The 24,358-nt window shown below is 43.5% G+C and overlaps 11 protein-coding genes and 1 long non-coding RNA gene across 13 annotated transcripts; 8 read left to right on the top strand and 4 right to left on the bottom strand.

Moving 5' to 3' along the window:
- The first annotated feature begins 1,942 nt into the window (after positions 1-1,942).
- Positions 1,943-2,511, top strand: LOC6506809. The gene is made up of 2 exons (XM_001957160.4): positions 1,943-2,042; positions 2,105-2,511. The coding sequence occupies exons 1-2, from the start codon at positions 2,031-2,033 to the stop codon at positions 2,426-2,428; spliced, it is 336 nt and encodes a 111-aa protein (XP_001957196.1). The 5' UTR covers positions 1,943-2,030; the 3' UTR covers positions 2,429-2,511.
- Positions 2,512-3,044: 533 nt separating this feature from the next.
- LOC6493171 (calphotin) lies at positions 3,045-7,414 on the bottom strand. The gene is made up of 3 exons (XM_044714514.1): positions 6,874-7,414; positions 3,687-3,782; positions 3,045-3,614 (listed from the first exon to the last, which is right to left on the bottom strand). Exons 1-3 carry the CDS (start codon positions 7,306-7,308, stop codon positions 3,150-3,152), a joined length of 996 nt encoding a protein of 331 aa, XP_044570449.1. The 5' UTR covers positions 7,309-7,414; the 3' UTR covers positions 3,045-3,149.
- Positions 4,288-5,224, top strand: LOC26514576. Its single transcript, XM_014910157.3, has 2 exons — positions 4,288-4,368; positions 4,429-5,224. The coding sequence occupies exons 1-2, from the start codon at positions 4,351-4,353 to the stop codon at positions 5,143-5,145; spliced, it is 735 nt and encodes a 244-aa protein (XP_014765643.1). The 5' UTR covers positions 4,288-4,350; the 3' UTR covers positions 5,146-5,224.
- Positions 7,415-7,905: 491 nt separating the features above from the next.
- LOC6506811 (cuticle protein LPCP-23) lies at positions 7,906-8,588 on the top strand. Its single transcript, XM_001957156.2, has 2 exons — positions 7,906-8,007; positions 8,066-8,588. The coding sequence occupies exons 1-2, from the start codon at positions 7,996-7,998 to the stop codon at positions 8,468-8,470; spliced, it is 417 nt and encodes a 138-aa protein (XP_001957192.1). The 5' UTR covers positions 7,906-7,995; the 3' UTR covers positions 8,471-8,588.
- A 532-nt stretch (positions 8,589-9,120) lies between these two features.
- LOC6493169 (neuropeptide-like 3) lies at positions 9,121-9,831 on the bottom strand. The gene is made up of 2 exons (XM_001957155.4): positions 9,667-9,831; positions 9,121-9,604 (listed from the first exon to the last, which is right to left on the bottom strand). Exons 1-2 carry the CDS (start codon positions 9,676-9,678, stop codon positions 9,278-9,280), a joined length of 339 nt encoding a protein of 112 aa, XP_001957191.1. The 5' UTR covers positions 9,679-9,831; the 3' UTR covers positions 9,121-9,277.
- Positions 9,832-10,206: 375 nt separating this feature from the next.
- LOC116655823 lies at positions 10,207-11,578 on the top strand. Of its 2 annotated transcripts, XR_004310899.1 has the most exons (3): positions 10,207-10,734; positions 11,119-11,160; positions 11,312-11,578. It is a non-coding gene; the product is annotated as an uncharacterized LOC116655823 (long non-coding RNA). The 2 variants fall into 2 exon arrangements; XR_004310898.2 differs by lacking the exon at positions 10,207-10,734 and having other exon boundaries at positions 10,742-11,160.
- A 3,307-nt stretch (positions 11,579-14,885) lies between these two features.
- On the top strand, positions 14,886-16,580 carry LOC6506812 (histidine-rich glycoprotein). The gene is made up of 2 exons (XM_001957154.4): positions 14,886-15,517; positions 15,578-16,580. Exons 1-2 carry the CDS (start codon positions 15,506-15,508, stop codon positions 15,932-15,934), a joined length of 369 nt encoding a protein of 122 aa, XP_001957190.1. The 5' UTR covers positions 14,886-15,505; the 3' UTR covers positions 15,935-16,580.
- A 1,737-nt stretch (positions 16,581-18,317) lies between these two features.
- LOC6506813 (neuropeptide-like 3) lies at positions 18,318-19,028 on the top strand. The gene is made up of 2 exons (XM_001957153.4): positions 18,318-18,464; positions 18,532-19,028. The coding sequence occupies exons 1-2, from the start codon at positions 18,453-18,455 to the stop codon at positions 18,793-18,795; spliced, it is 276 nt and encodes a 91-aa protein (XP_001957189.1). The 5' UTR covers positions 18,318-18,452; the 3' UTR covers positions 18,796-19,028.
- A 348-nt stretch (positions 19,029-19,376) lies between these two features.
- Positions 19,377-20,011, bottom strand: LOC6493168 (A-kinase anchor protein 14). The gene is made up of 2 exons (XM_001957152.4): positions 19,908-20,011; positions 19,377-19,848 (listed from the first exon to the last, which is right to left on the bottom strand). Exons 1-2 carry the CDS (start codon positions 19,917-19,919, stop codon positions 19,450-19,452), a joined length of 411 nt encoding a protein of 136 aa, XP_001957188.1. The 5' UTR covers positions 19,920-20,011; the 3' UTR covers positions 19,377-19,449.
- A 115-nt stretch (positions 20,012-20,126) lies between these two features.
- On the top strand, positions 20,127-20,917 carry LOC6506814 (A-kinase anchor protein 14). Its single transcript, XM_001957150.3, has 2 exons — positions 20,127-20,384; positions 20,442-20,917. The coding sequence occupies exons 1-2, from the start codon at positions 20,373-20,375 to the stop codon at positions 20,838-20,840; spliced, it is 411 nt and encodes a 136-aa protein (XP_001957186.1). The 5' UTR covers positions 20,127-20,372; the 3' UTR covers positions 20,841-20,917.
- A 475-nt stretch (positions 20,918-21,392) lies between these two features.
- LOC26514894 lies at positions 21,393-21,956 on the bottom strand. Its single transcript, XM_014910192.3, has 2 exons — positions 21,760-21,956; positions 21,393-21,700 (listed from the first exon to the last, which is right to left on the bottom strand). The coding sequence occupies exons 1-2, from the start codon at positions 21,769-21,771 to the stop codon at positions 21,464-21,466; spliced, it is 249 nt and encodes an 82-aa protein (XP_014765678.1). The 5' UTR covers positions 21,772-21,956; the 3' UTR covers positions 21,393-21,463.
- Positions 21,957-23,567: 1,611 nt separating this feature from the next.
- LOC6506815 (protein app1) lies at positions 23,568-24,275 on the top strand. The gene is made up of 2 exons (XM_001957149.3): positions 23,568-23,668; positions 23,740-24,275. Exons 1-2 carry the CDS (start codon positions 23,657-23,659, stop codon positions 24,193-24,195), a joined length of 468 nt encoding a protein of 155 aa, XP_001957185.1. The 5' UTR covers positions 23,568-23,656; the 3' UTR covers positions 24,196-24,275.
- Positions 24,276-24,358: the final 83 nt, after the last annotated feature.

A 24,358-nucleotide genomic window follows, 5' to 3' on the forward strand; every position in this document is an offset into this window, starting at 1 on the left:
ATGGAAAGGGTCTGAAATTACTGGAAGTCTAATATGACCGCAAGTAGATTAAGTTTTCCGTATGTCTCTATTGAAATATTGAAATGAATATTAATATGGTTGTTCCTATGCCATCCCTAGGCAGCCAACCTGGCTCCGCATTTGGATTTCTCACAAAACAAAGGCAGAAATAAGCTGAGAACACCGATAACTATAAAAAGTCAATTAGACTTAATGATAGCCCCAGCTAAACATTAAATTCATGTACAAGAAAAAAAATGTATAACGAAATACCTACAAGAAATTTGATTTGAGAACAACAGCTCGATGTCGAGTTCGAATTGTGCGCAATTGAGGAAGTCGACGGGGTACTGGGTACTGGGTGGTGTGGCAAGGAAGGCAAGCTGCAACCGGCTAGTGCGTCGAGTTTTGTATAATTCAGCCATTAAAATTAATAAGACAATGCAGAGATCACACGCCCCACAAAAAACCAGAGCCGATGACGGTGCAAGAACTGGCCAAACGAGGCATTTCCCAAACGCTTAGGCCCGGGAGGCGGATGTGGCTATTACAGAGCTAATTACATGGCGTATGAGCGATTTTCAATGCTGTTGCTGACCGGGCCAAAAGCCCAACTAACACCGATAACATTCAGATAAGTCTTGCCACAAATATCACAGACCAGACCAGACTTGGGTTACTGCTGCCTGCAGCTAATTAAGTTGCATGTTAAGTTGACAATCTCACAGATACATTGAATCGGAGCCAGTCCCAGTGGGCCCAGTCAACTTCTATTAGCCAAACTATTCAAAATGCTTGTCCGTTTGCCAATATTTCAGCGACTTGGAGATTGTTTGTGGTACTTTACTGTACAAGAAGGCATCTTGGTTCTCTTTAAAAACATTCATTTCCTTAAAGAATTAAGACACTAAGCCATTAAGCCACTATTAAGCCTTTAAATAGACTGATTAAAATATTTTGTGCCCTTTTTGGTTAAGTGTAATTGAAGGCTAGACTTTGTCTGGTTTTTGGTCATAATTGATTTTAATTAATATCACTTGTGGGCTAACATGGGTTAAGCCAAAGTTGACGTTTATTTGATGACTTAAAAGCTTTAACTTAAAGCCTAGTCTTTACTGACAGCCTGAAAGTATGTGACTATTTTGGGCTCAATTTGAAAAGCTTCGTGAATTTCAATCAAAAGATTTGACTAAAAAACGAACTTGTTTTTTGTATTGTTTGGGTATTTATATATTTATTTATTTTCTTTGCAGTTGCTACTTTCTGGATTTAGAAATATTACAAACCGACTCAAAGTTCAAATCAAAGACAAAGACCGACTGCTAAACATTGAAGTGATTTACACCTTCGGGCTGCAACTGTTGGCCAAAAGTGGAGCAGAGCCGGCAACAATGGCATTCTGTAACAACAATAAAAACTACCTGGCCAATGATTAAATCGTTACGGGGCCTGTCAGCGTCGTGTTATATCTCTGGCTTCTGAACAAGCTCATTGTGATTTTATTATTTTTTGTGTTTTTCTTCTTAATTAAATTAGAGTCAAGGTCACATCAAATGGGCTGGGAGTCTCGACTGTTCGGGTTAATTAAAATCAAAGCACATCTGGTGTCTTGACTTGGCCAAAAATAGCCAGGAAAAGCTGAAAGATTTTTATGCTAATGCCCAAAAAGTTGTATCGCTTTAACCAGGAACTCCAGACCAGCCCGAAATGGGGACTGGACACTTACTAGTGGGTGTTTTAGCTGCTTGACTGGTTGGCTGTTAGCTTGGCTTTCAGCCTCGCCTTGGTCCAAACTGCTCGCTCAGTTACGCCCAAATGGGTCACTAATGAGCCATCTGGTCTGGGAAATACACAAACATAGTCGAGGAAAAACGCAAAAACGCCAAAAAAAAAATTGGTTAGATGATGGCTCGATTGTTTGTGCCAATTCTAACGTAAAGAAGCTAATTCCCTTACCTTGTGGAAACTATAAAACGCGAGTGACTTCTTCAACCACCAAACATAGTTCAACAGCTCACCAGCCCACGAAGATGTTCAAAATTGTAAGTCCCCGAAAAGGTCTACAATATTTAGGACTTTAATACCAATCATCTTTATCCTTTAGGTGTTTGTCTTGCTCGGATTATACGCCGCCCTGATCCAGGCTCGTCCCAGCTACCTGCCCAGCTACGAGACCGTGGAATATGCTCCCAGTGTGGTTGGATACGAACACCTGGCCCTGCCCGCCGCCGTTTCCCACCAGAGCTCCACGGTGGTGCACGAGAAGCGGCCCTACTGGCGTCCAATTGTGGACCACACGCCTCTCCTGAAGGCCGCCTATGCGCCCAGCATCTCCTACGCCCCTCTGGGATACTCAGCCGGCAGTGCCGGTTGGTACGAGCCGGGGATCTGGGGCGGAGCCAGCTATCCAGGAATATACGTCAAGTAGAGGGTGGTCCAGTGAATTAATGAATAATGAGGCATTTATAAAACAAAAATATTGATTTTCCAAATAAAATTTAAACAAATCTATATAAAGTTTTTCTTTTATTTATAAAAAGGAGTGAGTAATGAGAGTAAATGAGTAAGCTCTTAAATAGTTCTTAAAATTATTCTTGTTCTCGGACTTATGAGAAAAAATTTGGCTGAATTACTTAAAGCTTCTTGAAGTAGTTAAGATTCTATTAAATTTTATTATATTTTCAAGCTAGCTATTTCCGAAAAGTATTCGTATGTTTTCTAGCACTTTTATGTTCCTCCTTAGGATCATAAACAACGGGAACAAGTTATAAGTTTAATAAGTTAATATCTTGTTTAATCGTAAACTTATGATATTTCCAGTTCATAAAAATATGTTTATAGTTGGCAATTAAAGTGGAAGCATATAATTTTCACTGCTAATTTCGAAAAGAACATAATTGCTGAATTGCCTTTAAACTTTAAAAGTAACTTTAATTCATGAATGCAACTCATGCAAGTGGACGTCATTAAATAGAAGTTAGAAAACCGTGTTGTTTGAACACCTCTTGAAATCCCCTCTCTTTTTAAAACAAACGTTTGTTTTCAACATTCACATTTAGTTTTATTTGTTTGATTTTTTCTCACACAAATCAACAAGGCACAGATCAAAATCTTTCGTTCTCACTTTTTGTCGCTTTTGCTAATTTTTTTTACCAGGCGCTGGCGGCGTAGGTGAGGGGGGCGTGGTGCAGCAGGGGTGCGGGGGCGGCGTAGGTCAGAGGGGCGGAGTAAGACAGAGGGGCAGAGTAGGTCAAAGGAGCGGAGTAGGTCAGAGGGGAGGAGTAGGCCACAGGAGCGGAGTAGGCGACGGGGGCCACGCTCTTGACAAGGGGGGCGGCGGCGACGACGGGAGCGGCGGCCACCACGGGGGCTGCGGTGTGGACGGCGGTGGTCTTCACCACGGGAGCCACCACTTCCTCCACGACGGGGGTGCTGTGCACCTGGGTGAGGCTCTGGTGGGAGACGGCGGTGGGCACGCTCTTTACCACGGCACCGACCTTGGCGAGTGTGGACTCCTGGACGATGGTGGTGGCGGGGGCGCTGTAGACCAGGGGAGCGGCGGCCAGATGACCGGGCTTGGCGGCGGCAACGGCCAGCAGAGCGGTGAAAACGAACTGCCGGGAAGAGGATGCGGATAAAGGTTAATAATCCAGTTTGTGCTTCCAACCAGCAACCAGTGTCCTTACCAGCTTGAACATTTTGGTTTTGGGTTTTGGGTTGGGCTTCTTCGACTGCGACAAGAGACGGACTTCGAATGTGATCAGTTGGGACACTGTCAACGCCTTTTATACTTGAACTTCACTTTCGCGGTGTCACCCACACCCACACAGACACTCTGGCACACAGATACTCTCGCACACCTACCCATCGAGGCGTCCATTGAGGCGGATACAAAAAGAGATACAATAAGTCGAACGTGCCTGAACGGATTCTGTTGGCTGTCTCCGGCTCTTGGCCATAAACCAGATTATTATTCGCGGCCAATTTCGAGTCATTACTTCACTTATTTTTCGGCCTCGCACTTGTTGCCCAGAGACACTCTTGGTTTCGTTTCGAAGCTCATTAGTCGCACGTTGCTCGAATTCATGGGAGATCGAAGGGTCTACAATGGCTAATTCTAATTGCCAGACCGTTCGAGCCAACTTCCGACTTAAGTCAAGGCCAAAAGCTGGCGACAGAAACACACTTTCATTCCTGGAAACTTTTACTGTCTCTGTTTATCAGGCGTAATGGTTCTAAATGGCTCAAAAACAGATGTCACAGACTTTGCTTAGCAAAATAATAACTTTCTATAAAAGAAGCGCTCATCCGAATGCATGTCGAATAAAACTGAGGAAGCCACCATCAAAAATGCACATGATTTTGAAGGTGGAGAAAAATTATTTTTATTTACTGACTTGAAAATATTAAATGTTAATCTATCCCTAGATTTTATTCCTTAGTTCGTTGTGTGCCATCTGTAGCTTTGCTAGTTTTCTTCAGGACTCTTATGGACTTGCCAAGCGGAATTCCAACTTCACCGCAATTATGTATTCGAACTTCTTCTACTTATCTGGGGTTGCCGGAAATCCCGCTAAGAACTCCACCGATGTCGAACAGCTGCCTACCTATGATTTTCCAGATGACGATGAACCCGAATCAGATCCCGAATCAGAACCAGAACCTGAACACGAAAACAAACCAAATCTTTTATTGAAAACTTTTGGATATTTTTTGAAACAATTAAACGACACGGAGGACAGTTCCACTTCCGAGCCTCTCTTTAAACCCCTTCGGCCTGTTGTGGACTCTTACCAAGGATCCATGCAGGACTCCCTTAAAAGCACCACCGATATGGACACCATGGCTACTCCCTTCCCGTCTCCTGCAAAAGGGTCTCGAAAAAAGACAACTAATGCTGAAAAACCCAACACCACCCCGCCAAGACAGTCTCTAAAATCAATACTTTTCAGTGGATCTAAGGATGACTATGATGAAAAAACACCCACTGATACTACAACCTATCCAAAATCTGAAGACAAGCTTCGCAATTTTGTTTTTTTAACGGCCTACGACGATGACCAAAATACAAACCCGACCGACAAAGGAAATAGTTCTTCCAACATTCTGACTTCTGTCATAAAAAGCGGTGTTCCGGATATGTAACGACATAGTTTATGAAATAATATATGTTTTATTATAAATTTTACGCAATATCATATAAATAAATATATCATACAGTGTACATATCTGCAATTTTTAGTTCTTATAATTGGGGAGTTTATTTAGGAATTTCCAAAGATATTCTATTCTTTGGTTTAAATATTCTTTGGATTTTACTTCCAGAAAACTTGCATATTAAAAAAGCCCTCATTCTTCTTAAAACTCTCTTCTTCTGAAAGTCGGAAATAAGTCAATTTCTTCTACTTTAGTCTTCAAAATATACATTTTGCATAATTTATTAATTATGAATATCATTTCTCTTCAAAATATTGTTTATATTTAATTATCCAACAAATTTTTCAACCATGTAATTTTAAAAACATAAAACAAATAAGTAATAGAACTTATATTAGTTTAATCGTTGTACTCACTCAAAGAACACTCATTTCAATAGGTAAATCAAAATAATAGCTCAAATAAAACAGAAGCCTAGAAAGCAGAAGCTTATTTTTCACCAGAAACATATGGCGGTAGAAATTGCATTTGAACAAATAAACGATGCATCTGTGATTCCAGTAATTATATCCCCCGGGAACGAAATATTCTTTCTATAAAAGCTGCGACTTGGCTAAGCCTTAATCATTGGAACGGAGCCAGAGAAGCCAAGCACACAAATGGAGTTAGTTTGGAAGGCGGTAAGGATAATTGATAAATTCTCGTTCTCAAGAAAATGACTCAATTCCTTTACAGTTTCTGCTATTATGGGTGATCCTGTATCTGCACACAGCCAACGGCCTCGAACCCGAACCACATGATCTGGATAAGCGGGATATAGACGCCTCATATATTTCCGACAAAGTAAAGATGATTCTGAGTACGGTTCTGAGACCCGTTGCCGACATAGTAGAAAAGGCGGACTTCCATGTTCCATACCTATCGGGCTATAGTACAAAGGAACAAAAGGGTCAGTAGTCCTTAGTTAGGGAATTATAAAGGATATAATTAAACAAATTGTAAATCTTAGGGTTAATATAATGGCGTGCCTGTTAATAAAATTATAACTTATCCTTTAATCATCATAGTTCATTGTACAAATCATGAAATCCTGAATTCATTAATCAAAAATGTCTCATTTAAATATAAAACTTCATATGCTACTCTAATATGCTGTCTAATTCAATTTAAAAGTTATTGCACTGAGGTTATCCATTAGAGAAATTGGCTTTTTGTAACAGTTGGCAGGACAAAAACAGGACTCGGTTCACTGGCCGGGAGTGACAGGCCCTGACAAGCCTGCAGGAGGCCAATGTTGTCACCAACTAATTCTCGGCCACAAGCCCGGCGTGTGTGCGGCATGTGTCAGGTGTTTACTTGCCACCTGGCGAAGGTGCAATAGGAAACTTGTACGTGCCGCAGGGCAACGAACCCAGTCAGCTCTAGTTCTAGTAAAGCACATTTAAAATGCACATCACACAGGGCATGACATTGAAAATTTATACAAAACAATTCATTAAAAGAACTATAAGGGTGTGTAAGATAAAATATAAGGAATTTAATATTAAATCTTAGAAGAATTTATGAAGCGTTTAAGAGAAAGTGAAAATAAATAAAAGCCATTGATTTTTGAAGGTAAAACATTTATTTAAAAAATTCGTATCACAAAACCGTCCAGCTAAGCATCCTGGTCACCTGGTGGGTCAAGAAGTAGGAGCAGGATCGGAGGCGGCTCTACCACACACCGGTGGCAGTGTAGGTCAGCGGAGAGGAGGCAGCCACATGGGCAACTGGAGCCACAGCGGCGTAGGAGCTGGCCAGGACTGGAGAAGCAGCGGCATAGGAGGTGTGCACCACTGGAGCAGGAGCTGCGTAGGCAGTGTGGACGACGGGAGCAGGAACAGCGGCGGCATAGCTCACCACCGGGGTGGACTTGATGACGGGGGCCACCACATCCTCCACAATGTGGGCGGAGCTGTGTACCACCGACTGGCTCTGGTGGCTGACGGCAGTGGGCACGCTCTTCACCACAGCTCCCACCTTGGCGAGGACGGGCTCCTGGACGATGGTCGTAGTTGCCGGGGCGGCATAGACCACCGGGGACTCCAGCAGGTGACCGGGACGGGCAGCGGCTACGGCGAGGAGAGCAGACAATACCACCAACTTGAACATTTTGCGTAAATGGGTTTGGTCTGTATTGACTGAGGGGAATCGAAAGTGTTCGGATTGAGTTTCTAGCGAGAACTGTTGCTGACTGCCGGGCTGCAGTACTCTTTTATACTCCAGCCACCACCTGGCTTTGACCTTCCGCGACAGAAAACGCGTCACAATCCCATCCAAAATTAAAGCCATATCAGATTCTGGTCGGCGATCAATAAGCAATTAGCGTCGGTGGACGGCTCGACTTCACTTCACTTGACTTGGCCAAGAGCTTGTGGTTGAGAGTCGTATGGGGCATTAGGGTCTCTCGACTTCCATTAGAGTCTCCTCGGCAGTTGCATTACTTGCACTTTGAGTGCGTGAGTCAGGGTCATGCAGTGCGTGAGCTTGGGGTTTTGGATTTCGGTCTCCAGGCCTCATTGGTCTTCGGGTTTCTTGTACCAATTGCAAGTCTCATGCTTTATTGTCCAAGCGAGGGCAGGCTTTGACCAACTCACTCCACTTTTTTGGTCTCGTAAAATGTTTTAATTAGACCTCATACTCTCGTTTTTATTTGGCTCTGCAGTTGCGGCGTGTGATGTGACTCCGTTTAATATCCGTACTCCGTATATAAAAGACCTCTGCTCCGCTCGTCCATTATCAGTCAACTTTGTTCGCTTCAGCAGCACAACACAGACCAACAAACAAAAATCCCTCAAAATGTTCAAATTGGTAAGATACTTTAAATAATTTGTAGTTCCAGCCCTTGCTAACTTCTTGCATCCTCCAGGTGGTGTTGTCTGCTCTCTTCGCCGTAGCTTTCGCTCGTCCCGGTCATCTCTATGAGTCTCCAGTGGTCTATGCCGCCCCGGCTACTACTACCATCGTCCAGGAGCCAGTCCTCGCCAAGGTGGGTGCCGTCGTGAAGAGCGTGCCCTCGGCCGTGTCCCACCAGAGCCAGTCGGTGGTCCACAGCTCAGCTCATATCGTCGAGGATGTCGTGGCCCCCGTGGTCAAGACGTACGCCGCTCCCGTGGTCACCAGCTACGTGGCTCCCGCTCCCATTGTGAAGACCGTTGCCGCTGCCCCTCTGGTGCACAGCGCCTATGCCGCCCCCGTGGTACACACTTCCTACGCCGCTGCCCCTGTCCTGAAGACCATCGCCACCCCGGTCGTCTACAACGCCGGCTGGTAATTGGTAGTAGGATGGAGGACTGCTGGCTCATACTAGCGAGATGGACGGTTAGAAAATAGCTAATTCCTTTGTAAATAAAACGAGTTTAGTTGCGAGTAAAATGTGAAAAAAAATTAAACCTTGTTCATTTTTATTATGAGCAGTTTTTTGAAAATTCTAAAGCGTGAAAAACAATCATATTGTTCTTCAGTAACTCACTAACTATTTACAACAAATGAAAAGAATACTGTAAAGGATACTGTATCTCTTTACTTTGAAAGATAGGTTAAGTACATCAATGACTTGATATAACCTACATTTTCCAAGAAAGAATTTCAGTATACAATTTCAGATTTCATTAAGAGATATTTGTTGGAAAACAGATGAAATATCAAAATCTATTAACCTCTCGAGAGGTGTATCCATCATTCATGTTAAATACAATACAATATTTTAAAGCTCGAATCAGACTATCACGAAAATACTTGGTAGGATACTTTTCATAAAATATTTAAGAATATTTTTTTAATCTTGACAAGGTTTGAATATTTATATTCTTGAATTCATATTTGGGATTCAAGAGCCTTACGATTTCTCTCAGAGTTCTCTAAGGCCATTTAGCCTTTATCCCCAATATTTTTCTAAAATAAACATCACTGACAAATTCTGAGCATGAAACATGTATTTATTTACATCAGTCGAAATGTGATAGAAGAAAAACAAAACAGCAGGGAAATAGAACAAGCTGGCAGTGGATCGGATGGATCTGGGGGACAGGGGATGCAGTTGCCGGCCCACGCAATGCCGGGGGGATCTCCGGGTCACCATTTACCAGGACGGGGCCCAGCCATGAGCAGCCCAAGAGGGCGAGAGCAGGGTCGTGTGCAAGGCAGGGGCGGCATAGGTCTTGATGATGGGGGCGGCATAGGTCTTCAGGACGGGGGCCACAATGGGCTGGATGATGTGGGCCGAGCTGTGCACCTGGCTGATGCTCTGGTGGGAGACGGCACTGGGAATGGTCTTTACGATGGCACCCACCTTGGCCAGGGCCGGCTCGTGGATGATGGCCGGGGCGGCATAGCTGTGGAGAAGGGGTCCGGCCTCCAGGTAACCCGGACGGGCAGCCACCATGGCGAAGAGAGCGAAGAACACCACCTTTGGAAGGAGGTGGGGTGTATAGTTCATGGATAAGATTTTCCTTTTAGTGGCTTACTTACCAACTTGTACATTTTGCTAATCCTTGCGGTCCTGGGTGCTAGCTATTTGCGAAAAAGTGCTGAACTGCTGGTCTGTGTTGACGCCTCGCCAAATTGTGTTGCCAGCTCCCAATTTGCGGTGGCTTTTATACTCCCAAAATCCGAGCAGGCCATGTGCAACGTCAAGAAGAAAACCGAATCTCAAAATGCAGAAAACACAATAATAATAATTTTTTGTTGCCTTGCCATGAGTTTTGTTTTTGTTTGCCTCCTTCAACTTCAAAAGTCGTTAAGAAAAGCAGCAAAACTAACGCCAACGGCAGGCACGCCAAAAGCTGCCAAAAGTTTGCATGTGCAACACCGGCAACAGCGGCAGCAGCAGCAGCTGATTTGCTTTGTCTTCGGTTGGACTTTTGGCCAACTGCCCCGCCCCTGCATCCCCCAGCCTCTACCATTGTCCGTGCCCGACTGACCAACCAACTGGCCACTGCCCACCTAAGTCACTTCGGAGACCATTAGGTCGCAAAAATAGAAACCAGTCGGTGTAATGTATCTGGCGGTTGCGGCAAATCGTCGCTGGGCAGTCGGGCAGTCGGCCAGCAGCCACCACTTGCATCACTTCAGACCAAAGCCGTCGCAAAAATGTAGTTCACTCTTGTCATTTTCCTCAAAGTCGACCGTGAAAATTTCCTGAAGCTGCAACACGCACAGCCACGGAAAATACAGGGACAGCAACATGCTGTCCCAAAGTAGCCCAAGTTCAATGCAAACGCACTTGCGTGTATCTCAGCCCCGTATCTGTATCTGTATCTGTCATGGCCACAGTGTCTCATGGGTAGGAAGGGGTATCCCTCTCCGGTTATTGCGTCTGCTGTAGAAGGCCAATGGAGGCGGCGTCGCCGCCAGATTGAGAAAGGAATGTGCGCAAAGTCGGTTTGCCGGCCAATTTGTCTGCCCATCACGTAGGCCAACGAACGCGAAACGAAATGAAAATGAATTTCTTCATATTTTTAGCCAAGTTATTTTTTTAGGTTTCTTTTTTATATTTTTTACTTGGTAGAGAAAAGTATGGGATAGAGCCCATGCCAGGTAATTATTCTACCAAAATGATTCTGAATAAACATTTCGATAAATGAATTTTAATAAGAGTATCTAAAGGTTTCTTCAGTAAATTCATTTATTTTATAAATATTTCCTAATCCTAAACATTTTTTGGCAATGCTTTCTGTTTTATAATTTGTAATAGGTTTAAACTAAGATTATAACTTAGAAGAAAATAAGTAGAGTAAGAGTAAATGGATGGTAAGCTAAAGTTTTCATTCATTAAGATAAGTAATTGTACAATAAACTTGTGTTAAGTATTCTGTGCCTAACTTGCCATTATTATAACCCCTTTTTAAATCCCAAAAACAAACTGTTACACCCTTAAATATATTCTTTTTTATTTTAAACCTTCTATCCACTTAATCCTAGCACTTCTAATTGACAGCAGTTTTTTTCACAAAATTATACAGTGTGAGTATCTGGTATTTCTCTTGGCAACTCCAGAGCCACTCCCTTCTTTTCTCCACCCTTTTATTCCGTTTGGCTTTATTTATATTATTTATTTTTTTTTTTCTGGTTATGCTAATCTGGGCCTGCAATTGTCTGGCATAACAATGGCCAGCTAGACGGGGAGCGATAAAGCCCCAGAGCCCACATCCCACATGCGAGTAGAACCACTCCGGGACTGGTCTGGCCTGGAGTTCCGCTTTGTGTAATAAGCAAACATCGATTGTGATTGCGCAGGCGCCCAGATCACAAATACACAGATATGGTCACGAACACAACAGTATTTTGCAGAGAAGGGTACTTAAAATAATTATTTAAACTTTGTCTAGAAATGTGAATACAATTTGTAACCATTATACCCACTCAGAAGATTCCCAAAATATCCAAAGAATTTGTTGGTCGATTCCCTTATTATATTTTATTAAAAAGTTATTATATTTAATTAAAAAAAAATATTTAATTAAGTTTCTCAGTGCATTATTTTTGAACTCGAATTGTATTTGCCGCCGTAATGGTGATTTGTCAGCAATTTTGAAAATGATTAATGAACATTTTCGATCTGGCGACATAACTTCCCTGCCCCTCAGAATCCCTCCTCTATTGAAAATAACCAACTGAGCGGCTTTGTTAGCCAAATTCTTGAGTGACTTTTAATAGATTTCTATTTCTGGTAAAAATTCCTTGGCAATATCCGGGCTCTTTTGTGTCCCAACATCTGGGCGATATCTGTTTTGGGATCACAAGCCGTGTTTTTCTCTCTCGGGGGGTAATGTACGCCGTTTTCGGCCACCAGGCAAGTGACAGTTCTGCCTCCGTTTCTGGCCTTTTTCGATGCATTGCATAATATTAACAATACACCAGCAACAACAACTAACGACGGCCAGAGCACTAACCACATTAAGAAATTGCCCGGCAATTATCATGCAGGGAACCAGTTCCCCAGGCAAACTCTGTCGCTCGATCGACTTTTATCGGGCAGTTTAGCACCAAACTCAATTTCGCTTTTAATTAGAGCCATTCGAGTTGATCTCGGTCTAAGCGTAATGAGTGGCTATTTAGACGGGCTTAAAGATCAATTACAAGTTGGGCTGGGAAACACTTGTTGACAGTCTTTTAGCTTCATCGCTTTTCTGGGCGGTTCTCCGCATAATTACTTTTGACTTCTGGGCTTATTTCCTATTTCTGTTGGCCATTGACGTCATTTTCTATAACCAATTGCCTCGAAGGTCGTCATAGAACAGGCGGAAGAACAGACCTTTTTTTATGTTATTAAAATAAAATATTAAATATAGAAATGAGGAATTAATTGTGGGAGTTCAATTAGAAAAATAAGTGCCAAGAAGCTGACATAAGTAATCACATTAACTCAGGACATGGGTAATTAGTTTAGATTATATCTTTTATCTTTAAGACTGGCTTGAAACTAATCAAGCTTATTAGTTCTCTTAAAAGAACTAAGTTAAGGTCTCTTGTACTATTTCCAAATCGTTTTAAATATATTTCCAAACTAAGGCTATTAGTTTTTCCATCACTCTGAGGCACAAAAGCATTCCTACACAGCCTACACTCCATCTCAAAAGTCTCAAAATTAGTTGGCCATTATGTTACATGAAATTGAATATTTTTCAGACTGTTTTTTGTGGGGCGAGTCTCGATCTGTCGGACTTTTGTCTTGTAGTTGCCACACCAATACAACTCCCGGCCAAATGGAGTCGACCTGTCCCGTCCTGTTGGCACAGTTCACTCAAATGTCGGGCCGATAGTTTCTGGCCAATTCTCTGGCCAAAAAGGAGCATTACGCAAATGGCAACCGGTGAGAAATGTGCTGCAGCTGCGGCCAGTAAGTAGATCGAGCAATAGTCGTAAAAGGTGCTTGCATATAAAATTCATTTGCTTGGCCCCCCGAATAATTACGTTCGACTAACTCGCCGCTGGAGCTGCCATTCCGCCACTCTGCCACCCTGCCACTTGGCCACTCTGGCGTATACTCAATCTGAGCCTCACAACAGGTGGCCGAGAGTACCTCCAATTGGCCATTGGCCACTTGTAAGGTCAGATGTGTCCATCAATCGAGCAGCGCATTCTCGGCCAGAATTGGAAGTGCTGCGTCAGCGGATGCCCACAATGTTAGCTCACAATATAATTGCACTAACATTGAAAAAATAACTCGAGATGCCGAGGCGGAGATTGCGGACTGCCGGCGGACACTGTTGCCCCCACTAACCCACTGAACTGAATCCGATGAAAACTTTTTTGGGGTGGAGCGTGGGCCATTGCAAGTTGCAACACTGGCTGCAACAAGTTTCGCCTTTCGATGCAGTACTTCCTGGTAGCGATAAGCCGAGCAATTGAATACATTTTGGGCCCACAATCTTTCTTTTTTTTTCGGGGAGTGCTGACCACGGACCGCTGAAAATTGTTGTGTAAATATTTGCCCAACTAAATGCAACTCATGATTAATTTGGCGAATCTGTGGCACGGACTACGGACTAGCTGACATTTCGGGCGAGTGCTGACTGTCAAAATACCAAACGACATTCTAATGAGCTCGTGCTCGAGAGTCAAGTGTTCTAGTTTGCCATCGAGCTGTGGCTGCTGCCGTTCGTGAACTTTTCCGCCGACAGCAGATGACAGGGCGCAAATGGAAGCCTTAAATATCACAATCGATGTCGGAGCACCAGGTAACAGAGAAGCCGATGAAGACAGGTTCTAGATCTCACATGCATTCTCGCAAAAAAATAAGAAGAACTAACCAAGATAAGAGTTTAAGTAAAAAATAGAATAAATTAAAGATCATACATTTTACTTTTATATATTTTTCCCCTCAATTTTATAAATTTGAGTTACAAGAGTCTTAGGAAACCTACAAGCCTACATGCTTTTCCCACCAAAAAGTATTACAATTTCCCAGACTTTCCGGCTATCTTTTTTTGCAAGTGTTCTGACACTTTTTTGTGCAAAACAGTCTCAGACTCACAGATAACACAGACATAAAGGTATGTGCAACTAATTTCCACGACAGAAAAAAATAGCTGCAACAATTAAATTGGCAAGTGTGAATTTCCGCTGACCAAGAAACGAGACGCCGAAAAAAAACCCAAGTGCTGCGATGCTTTAAAGCCAACAGCAATTTGCAGGCCGAACTGCGAGTTGTCAAGGTCGCAGCGGGCAAATGTAACACTGGCATAAATTATGCTCTTAGCCAAACACAAGCACAGTTACATACGATTGTATAAATATATTGGCTAAAACAAAAAGCAGCAGCAGCTGCTCAGGCTCTAACGGTACGACGAGCAGAGACATCGCAAGTGCAAATTGCATGCAAGTTGCAGCAGAAGCAGCAGCAGCAACAGCAACAGCGACAATTACCACTGCCAATTGCAGTAGACAAACAAACAAACTTTGAGAACAGCAACATCGCGGCGACAATCGCTGGGATATTATTTAAAAGTTGCTACAAGATACGAAAAAAAGCTTCAACCTTAAGATCAACGTTCTGAATGAACATATAACCATGTACTCTTTGGGTAGGGAAGGGTATATCGAAGGAAGCCAACCTTTTGTAATGCGTATGATCTCTATATCATATTCAATACATTAAATAGTTAATACCATCCGTTATAAAGTATATGTACTCTTAAGACCAAAACGATATATATCACAGAAAAGTGTAACCTTCCTTTAAGATCGTTTAGTAAAAGATTGTTTAGTGTTTATGGCGTAATCTCCTTTTCGTTAAAATCTTTTATTGACTCTATTTGATAGCCAAGTTAGAGCATTGCTTTGGCCACTTTAGCCAACTTGTCGCCACCTCATTGAACCCAACCGTGGCAGAGTTCAGCGCTTTGGATTCGAAGGGGTCGATGGATGGATCGTCTCGGAGACGAAGCGATGGATGCTGCTGCGGGTAAACAATGCGGCGTTTGACAAAACTCTATGCGAAAAAAGCAGACTGGCGCAAAAAAAACAACAGCAGCCGAAGCAGCAACAATTGAAATGGAAACGAGCTGCAATTACAACGGCAACTGCTGCCGTCTGCAGAGTGCAGTGTAAAGTATTCAGGCAGCAGACTACGGATGCAAAGTTCCACAACATTGAAGCCTCTCAGCTTCAGCGTCGGCGGCGGATATGGCAACTGGGCTTCAGACTTGCGGCAACGAGAGCATCTGCATCTTGGTGGCAGCTGTTGTTTGAGGTGGCAAGTGAATAAAAGCCACCTCCAAGCCGTCGAGTGGCATCAGTTGCAGGCAGTGAGCCACCGAGACCCAGTACAAGGACTAAATCGAACAAACACCCACCCATTCACAAGATGATGAAGCTGGTAAGCAAACCCCCAAGAATCCAAGGATAACATGGTCTATATAAGATGTCTATCCTGCAGATAGTGGCACTGCTCTCCCTGTGCGCCTTGGCCTCGGCTCGTCCTGGTTTCCTGCACGGCCACCACCACCACTACCCGGAGTACCCCCTGTACCCGCACCACCACCATGTCGAGCCGCTGCATGTGGCCAAGATTGTCCATCTGCCGCCCGCCATTTCCCACCAAAGCTCGACCATAGTGCATAGTGTGCCGCACCACATCATCAAGCCAGTGGTGCTGCCCACCGTGGTCAAAACGGTGGTGCACCCACCCATTATCAAGGCCTACCACCCGGCGCCCATCATCAAGGCCTACCATCCCTATGATCCCTTCCATCTTCATCACCACCACGACTTCCATGACTACCATCTGCATTGATCCCGAAAAGTATGACTGACGATCGATTTTTACGATAACTGATCACCGATAACCGATTACGATGGCCTATGTATGCTGTGTATGTATGTGTGTGTCGACTGTTGATGTTGAGAGTCGAAAGAAGCATGAAGTTCCGCCGAAAGCTGCTGGAAATGAGTATGTTATTTCCCTATCTGTACATAAAAGATATAATATCTGAAAAAAATGACTATCTTACTGGCTCGATTCGATTGGAAATGGGTAATGGATACTCCGGCTAGTGACGTCAAAAGAGGTCTGCGGTTTGCCAGCCGATGCGCCCATTTTCCCCATTACGGGGTGACATAATTAGCATGTAATCACAATTAACCGAAAAAACCATTCGATACATTCGGTGCGGAGGGGCTCAGACATCGGCTTTGGGTGGCACATTTCCCATGGTGACAACACACAGATACACACACACACGTTGCATCTACATGTGGCAACAAATGCAGTTTTTGTGTTATGCAAATCAGTGCATAAGCAGATGATGAATGGCCAAAGAGAGGGCCAGGATGAGTATCTGGTATTGGCCAAGACAAGTGATAAATAGCTGGTGTTGTTGCTGTTGCATGCACTTTTGCAAGCAGCTTCCCTTTGTCAGCTGTGTGTGAGAATGCGGCCAGAAGGGCTCAGACTGGGTCTCTATTTCAAGTTCAAGTCTATTTTGCTTTTGCAATTGCCACTGCCTTTTGCATAAGCCAATGCAAATGGCTCGAGTTTCCACATCTGCCCACACTACTTATTCATATTCGGATTAGCTTAATCGGCCGACATTGCCATAAACTCAGTCAAATGGGATACTCAAACACTTAATGTGACATAAACATCAATTAGGTATTACCAATTTGCTATGAATACAGAATGCGATGGGTTGGGCCAGGTCCAGGAGCGTAGATAATGGGGGTGTCTCTAACTTCCTTGTTTGGTGCATTAAAAACAAATCAAAAACCAAATCAATATCCATCAACAAGTACCGGGCGGTAGTAACCCTGAAAACTGAGTTTCTTGGTTTTTGTTTTGGCCTGTCTTTTCATCGACCAAATTGGCCGCAAATCGGTTATTGTTTAAGCCAAGTTTTCGGTGTGGTTCGCAGACCGGCAAACGAGGCAAACAAAATAAAATAATAGCAAATAGATACGGCAAGGTAACTCGGGTTTTTGTTATTATTATTTCAAATACACGTGATTCGGTAGCTCATTAATTGTAAACAGAATTAAGAAAACAAATGCAAGATACTCACGATTATTTATCTATATATTTTATTATAGTTTTCTGAAGTTTGACTTAAATAAAACCTTATATTGATTATATAAATGGAACTTTCAATTGTAGTGTGTAGTTTTAAGTGGCCTGAAGTTCAGGGCCTGAACCTATAACTATAATAAAGAATTCGGTATACTTTTTAATATAATTATTTTTATTATTTTCCTATTATTTTAATATTATTGGTTTGACTTTGGGACTTTGGATATGCTTCCTGATCGCTTTGCTCAGTGGCAGTTGCCATATAATTGTTGATCGCAAATGTGTCTGATGTGCAAGTGTCGCATTATTGCACAAGACAAAATCTCAAGACGACAATTGCCGTGTCGATTGGCCGAGCCCCGAGGCTTGTTAGCTGACCAACTACCAACTGACGTTATTGGCAAGTCACATTAATCAACGTTTCGCCAACTTGGCCACTTGGGAAGTAATTTATGCAAGCCAAAAGTCCACAGAGCAGACCTCCTCCATTTCCCTCTATGCCAGATTAAGTCGCTCGAGTTGATTCTTTTGTTGGTTCTCGCATTACATATTTTCCCCCTGACATGATTCTATTTATTTGTTTGCTTAATTGTGCGACGCATGCAACAGTGTCAAGTATACGCCACGTAGCACGAGTTGCAGGAAGGTGTCGTGGAGGGAGTGGGGCTGGGGTATTAACTTGGAACATGTCTCGCATTGCATAAATCATAAGGCGGCGAAATCGAATAGAATCAGATCGCTCTCAAGTGGCCAGTCAAGTGAGGGAGAACCTGTGCAGGCGAACTGAGAAAAATGGGGGTTTAATAATAACATATGTATCTTTAAGTACAATGTTTATTAAAAATTTGTATATATTTGTAAATTTGTATAATTAAAAATTTGTATACAAAAATATAGAAATAACTTATGTTTCTCTAATATATATTATCATAAAATTTCAAAAAGATATCTTCACAGTTATTTCTTCAAGTGCACTTGTCTGTAAAACGATAACTTGCCCCCGGAAGGGTTTGCATTCGGTTCGAATCGGTGAGGTTCTATGCGACTTAACTTGGCCAGAACGCTTGGGGGACGAGTGTGTTTGTTGCCAGGCCAAATGAGTGCAAATAAGTGCAGAGTGCAGAGGCGTGCCGCTTTCAACGGCGACCCATTTAGAGAACACTAGCTGCAGTTCCTAGTCTTTTGTATAAATAGGCCAGTCGGGAGTGCAGTTCTGTATCAAATCGTTGCAAACCATCGACAAATCAAAATGTTCAAGCTGGTAAGTAATTGGCTGTCATTGACATACAAAAAGGATCAGAAAGGATTAAAAGGAGGTGCTTTTGCAGTGCGTTTTCGTAGCTCTCCTTAGCCTGGCTGCTGCCGCCCCCGCTCCGGCTCCAGTTCCCGCCCCTGCCCCAGGACTGATTGCTCCCGGTCTGGTCGCACCCGGTCTGGTGGCACCCGGAATCTGGGGACCCGCCGTCGTCGCCTCTCCGCATGTTGTCAGTGTGGTGCCCAGCGCCATTTCCCACGCCGCCATCACTCAGGTGCATCCTTCGCCCCTCCTGGTCAAGAGCATCCACGGCCTGGGACCCGTTGTGATCGGTTAAGCCCCACGATCAAGATCCTGCCACCGCCACATCTCACCCACACGCCAACCACATCCGTCCTGTTCAACTTCAGTATCTTCCTGCGGGTTACCTTCAGCCACGTCGTATCCTGTGCCCTGTTTATGAAACAAGCAAATCCAGCAATGAGAAAAAATTACAAAAAAAAGTTTAGACACTAAAATACATTCCAAGCAAATAAAATACCTACCATACTTGTTATAGCGAGCGAAAAATTGTTTATTTTTTAAATGGGTTTAGTTTTAGAAAAAAGCCCGAAAGTAGGCTTTAGGCCAAAGAGCTTTCTGTGCGGGGACAGTATAAGACTTAGAAAGGTCTTTAAAATTTAATCTTATATTCAAATTATTTTTCAAAGCCACTATGTTTTAGAAAAATAATACAATTTTAGAAAAACCAAATATTTTGGAACTCCTTCACATTAAATGATAACTTCAGAACCCCTTCAATAACGAAACTTTTAGAACCAATAGTTAGGATTTTGAAAATATTTTGACTTTAAACTAGCTAAAACTGTAAATACTTGCTAAGATAATTCAAAAACAGATAATAAAAACACCAAATTCTTAACTTGTTATGGCGAAACGAAAAACATTTATTCAAAAACAAAAAAGGGTAATACTGTATCACAAAAAGCCCTTAATGGTGGAGGGTGTAGGCCAGAGGAGCTGGGTGCAGGACGGACTTGATGAGAGGAGCAGAGTGCACCACTGGTACGGAGTGGACAACGGGGGCGGAATGAACCACTGGCACGGAGTGAACCACTGGGGCAGAGTGCACCACAGGAACTGAGTGAACCAGAGGAGCGGCGTGGACAGCGACGGCAGGGGCGGAGTGGATGGTGGTCTTCAGGACGGGAGCTACCACGGGCTGGACGACGGCCTTGCTGTGCACCTGGGTGATGCTCTGGTGAGATACGGCGGATGGGGCAGAGTGTACAACAGCTCCAACCTTGGCGAGGACGGGCTCGTGCACCACATGGTGGGTCTCGATCAGACCAGCGCTGGCGGAAGCAACCAGGAGGGCAATGACGGCGACCTGAGGGATGAAATAATAAGATTAGAAACTCTTTTATCTATTAAAGTTTCTTAACTCACGTATTTGAACATTTTGAGTGGTTGGTTGTTTTTGGGAGATACTCAGAAAGATGACTGATGCTGCCTGCTTCCGAAGATCAGGCTTTTATAGCAAACGGCCAAGCCAGGCTAAGGGCTCAAACGACTGCCAACTTCGGCAGTTTTGAAGTTGTCCACCTTGAGGCTCTTGATAAGAGCCCAGAAACTTCAGACTTCGTGCTTCGGGGCTTTGAGCTTTAAGTTTCCAAACTCTCAGCAGCTGCAGCAACCAAAAACCACAACCAGCCAAGTTAACAGTGTTTTCGGCTCTCCAACATTATTCGACCGAGTCGGGTCAAGCGGGGGCGACCTTCAGGTCAACGGCTGGGATGGAAGCTGTGTTCCGAGGGTTCTATATAAGCTCCAGCGGCGATTCCCAAACATCATCAGTCAACCATTGGATCTTCTCGAACCAACAAGACAATCAAACAAAAAACACTTTTCAAAATGTTCAAATTCGTGAGTAATCAAGGGATAGTCCTGTGGGTCATATCTTAATTATCCTTTTTGCAACAGATCGCCGTCATTGCCCTCCTGGTTGCCACCGCCAGCGCTGGTCTGATCGAGACCCACCATGTGGTGCACGAGCCCGTCCTCGCCAAGGTTGGAGCTGTTGTGCACTCTGCCCCATCCGCCGTATCCCACCAGAGCATCACCCAGGTGCACAGCAAGGCCATCGTCCAACCCGTGGTAGCTCCCGTACTGAAGACCACCATCCACTCTGCACCTGCCGTCGCCGTCCACGCCGCTCCTGTGGTTCACTCCGTTCCTGTGGTGCAATCTGCCCCCATTGTCCACTCCGTGCCAGTTGTTCACTCCGCCCCGGTTGTCCACTCCGTCCCTGTGGTGCACTCCGCTCCTCTCATCAAGTCCGTCCTGCATCCAGCTCCTTTGGCCTACACCCTGCACCATTAAATCACTCTATTTTTTAAATTGTTGGCCTCATATAAAAATTGCTAAATAAAATCCATAAAAGTATTATTGAAACTTAATACAACTCTATTTGTTTTTTCTATAATTTTTAGTTATAAGTAATATGACTATGTAATAGAAGTAAATAAAAAGTATTTTTCTTTTAAAAATATCAGTCCTTACTTCTTCAGTTTTTATTTTGAATGTATTTTTCTTTAACTTCTATATTCATGTGACATGATTCAATACCTTTAGGGTACAATCATTTGTAAGATTATACACATAAATGTACATTCATAAATAGATAATGCTATTAGTATGTATTTTATTTTTAATTTCTCAAAACCTTACCCGTTTCATAGCTTTTAAATGATTAAAAAATTCATCAAACTATTAAGTGAGCTGTTAAATTATTAAAATTAAGAAACCATAGCTACATATATTTTTTAAATGTTCTTTTTAAACTGTAAAGTTACACAAAGCTTCATAATTGGCTTTTGATGTAAAATCTTTGGGTCTATAAATTTTAAATCAAACCCTCTGCCCCGCAAGTCAAAAACTTTTCGCTTGATAAATAACTTATAACAATTTATTTAAACAATAACAAAATCAACAACAATGCGCGGCTACAACCCCAGAGACCCGAAAGGTTTCCCACAATTGAAGTATTCCAGGCGGAGAGACATCGGAGAGGCAGTAGTGGTGGGCAGATCCCTCGTCAAACTCTGATTTGAATATGTGAGGTGGCCAAGGCAATTGGCAGAACAGTCAGAAACTTGGCTAACAGCAGGAAATGTCAGATTATGATGGATCTGACAGGCCTGAACCAAAGCGAGGGCCAATATAACCAAGGTGTAGAGCAGCTGGAGTCGAAAAAGTTTATTAATCTATTAGGTAAAAAGTATCTTCGAAGTAAACTCACCATTCGATTCATGTTGATTCTAAGAGTAAATTGGATCTAGTTTTACTTTGAATTTGCCACCGCGAAACTCCAGTAAGAACTCATAGCCCATCGAGGCCTACGTTTAGTTTTTATAGCCAAAATTGTCAATTGAATTGGCAAAATGACAAATGATACGCTCAATTTCCCGAAGGTCTAACAACGGGCCTACTTAGCAGACCGTTCGAAAAGCTATTGACCTGGTCATTTAGATCGAAAAAATTATTTTGGCAATCTTTCTTGGTTCTTCTTGAAGTTTCGTAGTTTCATTTAATCACCTCGTAAAATCAGAAACTGCACAAATTAAGATATACAAGGGGAGTGGTAGTGTGCTTATAATTTTCTGGGTATTCATTTTCCACATTACGACTGCCAGATGCCAGTTGCCAGATACTTATCTTAAGTACGTGTAACTGTCGCTCGATCCACAGTCGAGCCCCGAAAAAATAACAACAATCCAGCTTGAAATTGTGGGTTAAGTGCGCGTGGGGCTTGTCCGTCTGGTAACCTTGACATAGGGACTGAGACTTGGACGCGGATTCGGACTCGGATTCGGGGTCGGAATCTGGGACCAGGTCTTTATCTGTCACTCGAAGTGCCCACTTAACAGCTGCTGCAGTTGGTAGCCGGGCTAAGGCTTTATGCTTTATGGCCTGGCCATGAATCACTTGAGAAGACGTCGATGTTGCAATCGTCGGACTCTCGGCTCCAATTTGAATGCAGGCATACGCATATAATTTATTGCGCTTTTGTTTGTGGCCAGTTTAATGAAGGGCAACAAAATATCAATTGCCGGGTGCTTCGGGAGTTCTCAATTGGGTCAAGTTCGGGATACACAAAAAATAATTGTGCCAGTTTCTATACTATTTAATTTTAATGTCCTAAAGTGAAAGAGTTTCTGGACATAAAGAATATTTTAAAGTTTTGGGAAATTAGTGTTATAATTGATTACAGACTGATTTTAAGTCAGATTTAAAGACTAACTCCTTTAATATATTTTCTTCCCAACTTTAAAGAATCTCATAAATATCGTTAGCCTATTGATAGACCTTGGCCTTTTTCCCCGAGTCTCAATAAACCGATATTTTGCCATGATTTAATCAGCCATTTGATGTAACCTTTAATTATCTCTTCGCCCCTGTCCAATATGTTCGATATTATGTGTGCAATCCCCGTTGAATCCTCTGACAGAATGACATCTGAGAGATATATGACCACTTAGCCCATTAACGATATAAGCCAATCAAAAGTTATGTGGTTAAAGCCCTTTTAGATCATATAACTCATTCAAGAAAACGAAGATGCATTCGCCAAGCACATCTCATAGGGGGAAACATGGTGGCTAACCGCAGGATGTGAATGCAACTCAATTACGCCCGCCAGAAGGATCCAGAGATTGTGAAAGGTCAAGAGGGAAATGGTAGGAGTGTCCTCGAGGAAAGTGCAAGGATAACCCACGCACATTGCACTCTAGAGCTCGGTTGTCTGAAATCGCATTTGCGTAAGCGACCGCAGCTAAGGCCAATTACTTGGCCCATTGTCGATTGATTGGCCTGGCTTGTTGGCTCCCCGACGAGGCACTTCCTCCGCCGCTCCCACACAAAAGCCAGGGCAACCTAGGTCAGTTCGTTAACTGCGTCTTTGAGAGACGCCGTTGCCGCTTAGAAGCCAAAGCCCAGAAGCTGAGCTGGAAACCCGAATAATAGCCTAAACCCCAAACCGGTTGGGGGCTCAAGTTCAGCCAAGTACTTTGCGACAAACAATTGGAGTTTGAAGCCAACTAGACTTTGGCTATAAAAGCCCGCACTTGGCCCTGTCATCATCAACAGTTGCAATCGATTCACCAATCACAGCAAATCCCAAACACCAAACTCCAAAAATGTTCAAATTCGTAAGTGCAAGCCATGGATAAACTTTTCCAATGGAGTGTTCTTTTACGGAGCATCCTTTTTCTATCCACAGGTTGCCTTCTTCGCTTGCCTGGCTGTGGCCGCCGCTGCCCCTGGTCTGATTGCCGAGACCCACTCCATCGTCCAGCCCGCGATTCTGACCAAGACCGCTTACGTGGACACCAGTGCCTCCTCGGCCATCACCCACCAGAGCAACGTCAACCTGGTCCGCAAGGTTCCCCTGGCTTACTCCGCCCCTGTGGTTCACTCCGTGGTCCCCGCTGCTCCCGTGGTTCACTCCGTGATCCCCGCAGCGCCTCTGGTCAAGACCGTCATCCCCGCCGCTCCTCTGATCAAGACCGTGGTGGCTGCCCCAGCTCCCCTTGTGGTCCCCGCTGCTCCTCTGGTCAAGACTGTGGTGGCTGCCCCTGCTCCTCTCGTCCTGCCAGCCGCTCCCCTCGTCAAGACTGTGATCCCCGCCGCCCATGTGGTCAGCGCCCCCGTCGTCTACTCCGCCTACCACAAGTGAATCGATTGAAAGCATGTTGATAATTTGAATATTGATTAAAAATCTAAAAACTCACTCATTAAAGAAAAATGTTAAACAAATCTTGTGCATTTTATGGTCTCTTAAAATTTCACAATGTTTTTAGTTAAACCTTCTTACATGATAAGTAACTTTATAGTTATTA

The sequence above is a fragment of the Drosophila ananassae genome, chromosome 2R (assembly GCF_017639315.1).
Source record: "Drosophila ananassae strain 14024-0371.13 chromosome 2R, ASM1763931v2, whole genome shotgun sequence".
In the NCBI taxonomy this organism is placed as follows: Eukaryota; Metazoa; Arthropoda; class Insecta; order Diptera; family Drosophilidae; genus Drosophila; species Drosophila ananassae.